Below are 9,584 nucleotides of genomic sequence, written 5' to 3'. Positions count from 1 at the left end.
TGCCCGGCGCAACGCGCCGGGTAAAACTCTAGTTTAATATAGGGATATTGGTTTTATACTCTCAACTTTGACCCATTGGTAGATATCACCCCAAACTTACGAAATGTTCTCCAACACTCAAAACTTTTAACATATTTTCTTCTGGCACTCCCAGAGTAACGAGACACTAACTACGTTAGTGTTTGGGGTAAAAAATGTCATGTTTCAAAGTTCAAGGGATAAAATTTAAATTTTGTTTATTATATGTTCCATCATCCCTTCTCCACCTAGCCACCACCCCTCTTCCCTGCCAACAACCACCAACCACCAACCACTAACAGCCACCAACCACCACTGCCAATTACAGCCATTAATCACCCCTCTTCTTTAGTGTTTGCAATCGAGTAAGTAAAAAACCATATAAGAAACACTTCGAATCGATCCTACCCCACCGATTTCCGGTTTATCAACATCAACCCACCTACAACATTTTTCCTCCCCTTTTCCTTGAAAAACCCCTACACCCCATCTCATATTAACAAATAAACGACATCAAATTACGAATCACTGTAACTCAAATCAGAATAGGGGATTAACAATTTGCAGACCGGCCGGTTAATTACATATTACAGAGGTTAGAGTTTCAAGGGGGATTGGGTAATAGACCGTTGTCGGTCGTTGCTTCCACAGTCGCCGGAGGTGTTTTGTATATTTTTAATATGTTTCAAGGTCCTCCCCTAGTGTTTGAACGGAACCTGTGACCGTCTAATGAATTGCCGGGGTATGACGGTGGAGAGGTGGCGGAACCCTAGTACCCGCCACCCTCTTCTTCGCATACATCCACCCGTGCTGTTGTACTTGTACAAATCACCACCGTCCCAACCGTGTGTTGTTACAGGATTTGTCGAGGAACAAGGATGCAATATCAGACTTTCGTCGGAAAATATTGTAGACCGTCGCCGGAAAAAATGGTAGACCGTCTCTTTCACTCTCATCGGCTTTCTCTCTTTATGATTGAAATCTCTCTATCTTTCTCTCTGGTTATATTGTTATCAGATTTAAGTTTAAATAAATTTTTTTCCACCCCCTCAACTAATTTGAATGACACTTTTTGTCCAAAACACTAACGAGATTAGTGTTCCGTTAGACGGGGAGTTGTACAGGAAAATAAGGTGAAAGTTGGGAGTGGTGGGCAACAAATCAAAAGTTGAAAGTGTTATCTACCAATGAGTCAAAGTTAAGAGTATTAAAAACCAATATCCCTTTAATATAAAAGTAATTGAGCCAGGATCTTACTATTTATTGTTATATCACTCAAATATATAGACTGAATAACAATTAGTAGTTGGTTTGAGGATATTATGTATCATTTTAAAATGATAAAATATGTTTTTTGTTATTTTTGTTTTGTATGTTATTAGTGCCAATTTCTATGGGATCAATGGTTTGAATTCGATTCAAAAGGTTATAGATTTGAGTCATGAATAACTTTTTAAATTTTGTGATTTTGCTTGGTTTATAATGACAATGCCAACTTACAAACTAATAATTATTAGGTAATTAGCTTATTCATCTATTAACAGAATCAGCGGATTTCATGTATATGTAAGAGGGGAAGAGCCCCCCATATGCATAAATGTCACTTTTAGTCAAAATGCCAATGCCAGTTTTCTGTCAATGAATGTCAGTAATTCAATAAATGTCACCTTTTGAATTTAAACCTAGTTATCTATAAACTGGTTCATAATCAAACCTAAAAGGTTCCACAAGTTCAAGTATTTAGGCTCCTAAAACCGGTTCCAACCCGAGCCGGTTGCATCTAGAACCAATTTTAACCACGAACAGATTCAGGTTAAAACCAAACCGGTTTAGGGTAAATAATCGGTTTGTGCACCTCTTTTAATAAACCAAGTTTTTTGAGATATCTGAGGGTTTAATTTTTAGCCGACCCTGACCCATGTTTAGAACCTATGCTTTACTCTCGTGCCAAAAATTCACTGGATAGAAATATTATATCAACTAAAATATAACAATGTAGATACTCCCATGTTGAAGCACACGATCAACAGGGAAATCCACAAACAGAAAGGGAGGTAATCCATTGAAAAAGATTCAAGTTACATTCAAGCAAATGGGGTAATTAACCTTAAGATCACTCATGAATGATTTAACCAAGATATTGTATAAAATCTCAAATCACACTCGTGATATAAGTGCTCTTTCATCGAAGGACACCAATGATATCAAAAAGAAACTCTACACAGCACGAACGTGCAAATTAAGACAAATTGTAAGTCCGAATAACAGTCATGCTTTCTGCTTTAAGCTTTCACTTCCACGTAGCATTAGGAAAGCATGACCAGATCAAATCAAACCCAGAGCCAAATCTGAGTAGCAATTTGTTCATGGGTTCAAACTTTAAACAGTTAAAACAAGTTCATAAACTCCTCAAGGTTCATTGATGGTGGTCAAATACCACCACACAAAAGCCAAAAAAGTATCAATCAGGGAAACTAATATATACATTTACTAATCCTGGCTACCTGAAAAACAACTTCTTAAAATCAAAATGACTAGTATCCATAGCTTCACCAACTGGATCATAATTGCTGACTCACCACACCCCACAATTTACAACAATACCCTCTTTCTCTCACTCCTACTTACACAGCCTTCTCAGTTATCCTATGCTAAATCAAACTCATTTAGGTCTTGAACTCGAGTGCTGGTGGCCTTTGCTGTCACGTTTGATTCGGTCTGCATACATTGGCAACCGAACTATCTCGTTAATCTCATCCAGCAACACTTCCTCTGTTATGTTATCCTTTATGCTCTTCATCACCTGGGCATTTGTTTCAATCCAAATTACAAGAGTAAGAACGTGTTTTAACTTTTCTAAATCCAAATTATAAATGACACACCTTTCTATATGTGTTGAACTCATTCGGTGTAGCTTTATCTGTCCTGACCCGCATGCAGACCCACATGTCTTCCTCTGGATTCCAAGCACATTCCACAATCTTCCCAGAGTATGAACCAGGGTCAACATCATCTGCAACTTCAAAAAAATTAGTTTGTCCCAATTATAAGTCAATGGGTCAAAGTTGACATATTTAATTAATTATTTACTAACCACCAAATGCAATTCTGTTCCCCTCCATTAGCTTCTTCTTCCCTCGTTCAAATAGAAATAAAAGTTGGCGATCTTCAGCCATCTGTGAATACAAGCATAAAAATAATATAAAAATCAACAGCATATAAGAGCATGACACCTGTAAGTTGATAATCAAACCTCAAAAAGGAAATCTACAGAGTTCATTGATGCATATTTCCACTTCAAAAGTCCTTCATGTGTACGGGGAACATAAGGATCATCCCAACCCTAACCACATCAAACAATTGCGGTTAGTATGTGTGTGTGTGTGCGTGTGCGTGTGCGTGTGCGTGTGCGTGTGCGTGTGCGTGTGTGCGTGTGTACTGTGTAGATTTAGTACCTGGAAAACAAGACCATCTGCATCATGTGAAAGCTTTGGAATGAACTCCTTCAAAAGCTTAATGACAGTAGGAAGCGGCCAAAAGGCCTTCCTTCTTACCTGTTAGTTTAAACTTCACAAGATAAGTAATGAGTTTGACCATTTTAGTTGATGACTTAATTCATGTAAATAAATGATACCCTGAATGGTTCCAAGTCATAGCTATATAAGGAACCACTGAATTTATCACGGTTTCGAGGTTCAACCACTTCCTTCTCCAGCATTTTCCATCGTTCATAAAAAGGTCTCTGCATCAAGTTTCAAGCATCAAACATGTGAATTAAAACAGTTATTTATTTATAATCTTACCTCAACGATAGAGATTTGATTTATTGCCATCATATCATATATCAGATAACGTCTTTCTTGTTTGCCAGTGTCGGGCATGGTATCGATAATCATCTCCCCATCAAGCAGTGTGAAGTGGTGAACCTTCTCAGCTAAACCCTTGCAAAAAAGTTTCATTTTGTAGGTCACAATGCACATTTTACAACAAAATATTCACTTAATAGTAAAGTTAGGCATGTAAACAAACCAAACATTGAGTGAATTGTTCGACAGAAGTATGCCTATGCCTGTTTATTTTATAACCGAATTGCAAACAAACACGAACAAAATTTTGTGTTTACGCTTACTAGTTAAATTCGTTTATGTTTATTCATTCGCGTTTGTTTATATTCATTTTTTAATGTTTCTTTATATACTCGCTAAAAGTTTTTAGGCACATTATAGTCTGGTTTCATGAAATTAAATATCACCCATTCCAATGATCCAAATCTAGTCTAGTTATATATTTTTTTTCAGCCCAACAGATTGATGCTCACGTTTACTTTCAACTAGTGTTCACTTATTATGTTCGTGAACCGTTCATTTATACTATTATAAACAAACACGAATATGTTCATTTTCTTAATGAACGAACATAAACAAGAAAATTATGTTGGTACAATTGTGCTTGTTCGATCGTTATTGAACTTAATATTCGTGCTCGTTTGGTTCGACTACAAGTCCAAGTAAAAAAGCCATACTTCATTACGGAGTCTCCATGGAAATCTCATCTGGACCCTTCGGAACACAAAATTTCTGTCGATAAGATAACATCCGTCCATAGTAATTAACATCATATATCTTGTTCCATCAGCTTTCCATGTTGCATAATAATAACGTTGCCTTAGAAGTTGCAAATTCTCCCTAAACAGTATTAAATTACGAATAATAAACACATCAACTGATAGGGTTTAGATCAAATACAAATTATATTAACGTGCTAATTATGAGAATCAAGTAGAGTAATTATGTAATTACATCATAGTGTAATTACATAATTACTCTACTTGTATATATAATTACTCTACTTGATTCTCACAATTAGCACGTTAATTTAATTTGTATGTTAACTTTCCCCCCAACTGATATTACTCAAGATGAGCAGAGTTAATTACACAGGTGGTCCCTGTGGTGTGTATGGATTTTAGTTTTGGTTGCCAAATTTGAAAATTGCACCTGTAGTCCAATAGTTTCCAGGCTTGTAACAAAGATAGACCCTAAATTGGATGAAGGTTAACTTTGGCTGGTGAATGAGTGATATTACTCGCATACCCTTAATAAACAAAATAATAAATTAAAATCTCATGGGCTCCCATCTCTTCCTAAACAATATATAAATATATAACCAAAAACAAATAGTTGAGGCCCACATGCACTACATCCAGTAGACTTCTTACCAACCTCATCTTCTTACTTGGCATCACCGTTTTCGGCTGGCGACCAACAATTTCCGGCAACACGTGAAACCCTATCCCGTAATCTTGTAGCACCGGCATCACCATTCACTAAACCGCACCCCGGTTTTGTGTTTTGGCCATTCCATTTTCTAGAGATTTCACTTTTTTTAGCCATTTCATCTTCAAGATCTGAACCCTCGCCAAAAAAATGTTTTTCCGGCCAACTCAGGCACTTCACTCACACTTTTCATCAACCGTCTCTCCATCCCCCTTGCAGAACTGCTACCAGACAAAAAGTCAAGGCCACTAACCTGAGGAGTGTTGCAGTGGCGGTTCTACGGAGGCGAAAGCGGCTGTTTCGAATCAAAGATCTGGTTCAAATCACTAGACCAAATCGAAGATCTGTTTCATAGGAGGGTGTGGCTGCATAAACAACAATGGTGTATCCGAACCCTGAATGCTGCTGCAACTCCCTCTGTCACTTTCGAAACCCAAATTCGGACAGCCCTCAAAAGATCACTACTACCTGGGGAAGAAGCAGATAGTAGTTTGTTTTTGCCAACATAGTGGTGCTCGCTAGAGTTGATGGCGGTAGCCGGTGGTAGTTGCAGGAAGATTGAAGTAGGAGACTTTTTGTTTACCAGATGATTTAACCTATTATTAACTAAAAAGTGTATATATTACTTTTTATTATTGTTTAGTTTTATATATAGGGGCATTTTCGTCATTTCATAAAATTTAACAGTCAAAGTTAATGTCCATCAAATTTAGAGACTAATGGTGTTATGTTTGCTGAAAGTATTGGACTAAAGGTGTAACTTTTCAAAGTTAGGAACGACAACCACAATATATGTAAACCACAGGGACCATGCGTGCAATTAACTCTTACGAGCACGAAGAACAAGTGTTACACATCATACCTGTCGAGTGAAACTGGATGTGAACCTGGAAATTGATGGTTCCCTCTAACCTAAAAAAGCAAAAAAAAATATAAACAATAATAATAATAATAACAATATAATAATAATGATAATAATAATAATAATGATAATAATAATAATAATAATAATAAATCATAAATGAGATGCTTCATAAATGAAGTAATCTTACTTACCCCTGCACTTAGTTTCAATGCTTGATAACAAAACTGTCTGAATCTATCTTGCTGATCTTGAGGAATACTATCACCCAAAACATCATCATTTGTCATGACGCCTTCTGTCTCATGATGATTCTCCTAATACAAATAAAAATTTCTTAAAACTAACTTTGTGGTCAATGCCCAAAATATGTAAACAAGTAGAATAACAGAATGCGTACATCGACAGGATCCACGGGTACGCCATCATCATCTTCATCTGGTAACGCCTCACCATTCAGGTCAAACTCAGAAGACCGTTTCCACTCGGGAGTTGAAGGACAAGTGATCATATCAGGCTTTCGTTCATGATAGAAGGTGTATAACGCGTCGATATAATCAGGTTTGTATATTCCAGGTGGACGTGCTTCAGAAAATATTCTTATTGCCTGTAACATGAGTATAATCGTCCATAACATAACGCAAATTTACTAAACAACACAAAACCGGTTGACTCAGTTTACTGACCTGAGTTACAGACATTGGTGATGTACGCATGAGAAAATGAATAATCATATACCCTGTACGGTTATGCCCGTGTGTGCAGTGAACAAGAATGTACTTCTTTGTGTTCTTTTGTCGTTCCAAAAATTGAGAAACCTGATGAGTAATGCAGTTATTATTATAGGGTGGTAAATGAACCAAATGAGACATTGTTCATGTTAGTTCGTTAAGAATTTATTGAACAAACGACCGGTTCACAAACACGTAACCGAATGGAGATTCTTGTTCGTAGTCGTTCATTAACGAAATGATTTTGTACGTGTTGGTTCATTAAGTTGATAAACGAACACAAACATACATCAATTTGAAAATTTTAAATCGAACCTTCTTAAACTCAAGCATTAGACATAATCACCCAACATGAATATAAAGTTAAGTGCTTAACATAATTATCTGAAACACCTGACATAACAAACTAAACTTAATATATATATATATATATATATATATAATGTAAAAAACCTTTAATGACCTAACATAAACAAACGAACATGAACAAACGAAAAAAATGAACAATTCAAACAGAAAACAAGAATAAATAACTCACCTCATACACAAACTGATTCACTGCCTCGTTCTCAGGAACCGAGCCACGCCCCTTGCAGTTGATCTGAATCAAATAAAAACAAGAATAAAAGAATACTCGTATATGATAAAATAAGTACAAAACAAAGTATTTGAAAACTAACCTTCACATACTTGATGCCTTCTTTCCTCCAATCATTTACAGAATAGTAACGGGTTGTATTTGTAAGATCAATCACTATGCCCAGCTGAAAAAGTAACAAATCAGATATAATAAAAAGAACACCGTCATAAAGTTGGTGTGTTTTATATTATATATTAGATTTGTGCCTACTGACCTTCCGTCCCAAAACTCTTTGTTGATGAATGACTTGTCTAAAGGAGTATCTTTTACCAGGGACAATACAGTCATTAAACGACTCACCAAGAGGAACCTTTGAAGGAACAATACAGCCTATTTCCTGACCATATGCAGGGCAATCCAGCCATCCTACATTATAACCAAGTTATTTAAAAGGTAATTTAAGAATTAGCTGATGTGCCAATCAAGCAAAGGCATGATACATACCTGGAGGAAGCCTACTCTTATCATAAGTTCTCTGGTTCTTTGTATGAAAAAGATGATCATTCATAGACTGGTAAGCCTGATGTGCCGGCTTATCATCTGGGCGTTCTCGTTTCAACCTTAGTTTTCTTTCTACACGCTCCTGATTCAAGAATACAATCGAATATAATGTTAAATTCAACAGTGACCAATTACATCAAACATTGCTGTCATGTTATGAGTGTTACTGAAGTATATAAAAAAGAGTAAGAGAGTGAAGTACCCGGCGCATAATATCCACCGCTGACTCAACATGGTCTACATGATGATTAGGATGATGATAATTCTGATGGCTATGTGTTTCTTCAGGTGCATGTGGTTCTTCTGGCGCACTGTCCTGAGTGTCCCCACTGAAACTTGGTTCAAAAATCTCTTCATCTTCTTCAGGTTCAGGCGATGCATTTAAATCCATATCCGCGTTCACTTAAGACACACTATTCCCTTAACTAAACCAAAAAAGTAAAAAGTATGAGAAGCTTGAACACAGATGCATCAATTAAAGCAACAACTAACTAACCAAGAATTTCAATCATATATTCATATATGGGTCAATTTTTTAAAGTTTTAGCTCAAATCATATACAGTCCAACAGTAAGGGAAGTTGTTTTTTGTCAAATCACAGTCCATCTCAGCAACTTTAACAGTAGCAATAACTCAGCAAACCATGCAGTTAATGCGGTAAAAATCGGATATCTCGAGGACCGATATTTGAGATATAGGTTATCGCGGTGAGATATCAATAATTTTAATATCATGCAGAACTTATATATATATATATATACATATTGCAATTTAACACTAACAATTCAGTATACTCTCCTACCACTAACAAATTAACCTATAGCAACTTGCAAAACACTAACAGTTGTAGCAAGTAGGAACTGATTAAGACTTAAAACACTAATATTAAACACTAAAAATTGACAATTGAGACTTAAAACACTGAATATCGGTGAATATCCATAAAATGGTGCAAAATCATCCATAGAAATTTTGTGTTGGTAAAGTAATTTCACTTCCTAACCCTAAACTAGCCTTAGAATCTAATATCCCAAAATCCTCAACAACCAGCACGATCAAAACCACATTCTGCCCTAATTTCATACACTCGATAACAAAACATCAAAACCTAGCTTACAAATTGAATAAAAAATACGCAATAAATTGAAAATGAAGAAGTTAGTTGAAACCTGGAGTAAGAATTGGGCAAAAATCACTGCGGCTGCTTCATTAATTGGAGACCGGAAGGGGTTTTAATTGGAAGGATTTGTGGAGAATCGGAAGATTTGTTGACTCATAAACCCTAGAGATCGCTAAGTTGAGATGGCAATCAATATTATTATTATTATTATTACTACATAGGAGTATTATGTTATGTATATGAAGGACGACGACCGAGTATTTATGGTAATTATTTTGGACTTGGTAAATATATCAATGTCATATTAAGTTTTGACCTAAACAGATGATAAATTTTAGTTTCCTTCAAATACCAAACTATTTTAATAACCAGGTTAACTAGTTTATCACTATAGTCGTATAGTAAACTTGTTAACATGGATCTAATGATCCCAAGA

The 9,584-nt window shown here is 36.0% G+C and overlaps 1 protein-coding gene across 1 annotated transcript; it reads right to left on the bottom strand.

Annotated features, from left to right (window-relative positions):
• Window positions 1-2,411: 2,411 nt before the first annotated feature.
• LOC143590527 (uncharacterized) lies at window positions 2,412-9,345 on the bottom strand. Its single transcript, XM_077070981.1, has 18 exons — window positions 9,198-9,345; window positions 8,231-8,453; window positions 7,972-8,110; window positions 7,742-7,893; window positions 7,568-7,651; window positions 7,426-7,488; window positions 6,843-6,974; window positions 6,557-6,763; window positions 6,351-6,473; window positions 6,157-6,206; window positions 4,541-4,703; window positions 3,822-3,959; window positions 3,653-3,760; window positions 3,474-3,572; window positions 3,272-3,361; window positions 3,113-3,194; window positions 2,901-3,031; window positions 2,412-2,821 (listed from the first exon to the last, which is right to left on the bottom strand). Exons 2-18 carry the CDS (start codon window positions 8,417-8,419, stop codon window positions 2,681-2,683), a joined length of 2,091 nt encoding a protein of 696 aa, XP_076927096.1. The 5' UTR covers window positions 8,420-8,453; window positions 9,198-9,345; the 3' UTR covers window positions 2,412-2,680.
• Window positions 9,346-9,584: the final 239 nt, after the last annotated feature.

This window comes from Bidens hawaiensis, unplaced genomic scaffold, assembly GCF_021521415.1.
Source record: "Bidens hawaiensis isolate Kalapana, Puna unplaced genomic scaffold, B.hawaiensis_p1.1 tig00038626_1, whole genome shotgun sequence".
In the NCBI taxonomy this organism is placed as follows: Eukaryota; Viridiplantae; Streptophyta; class Magnoliopsida; order Asterales; family Asteraceae; genus Bidens; species Bidens hawaiensis.
The sequence above is the reverse complement of the archived record's forward strand: the minus strand, read 5'-3'. Positions and strand labels throughout refer to the sequence as shown.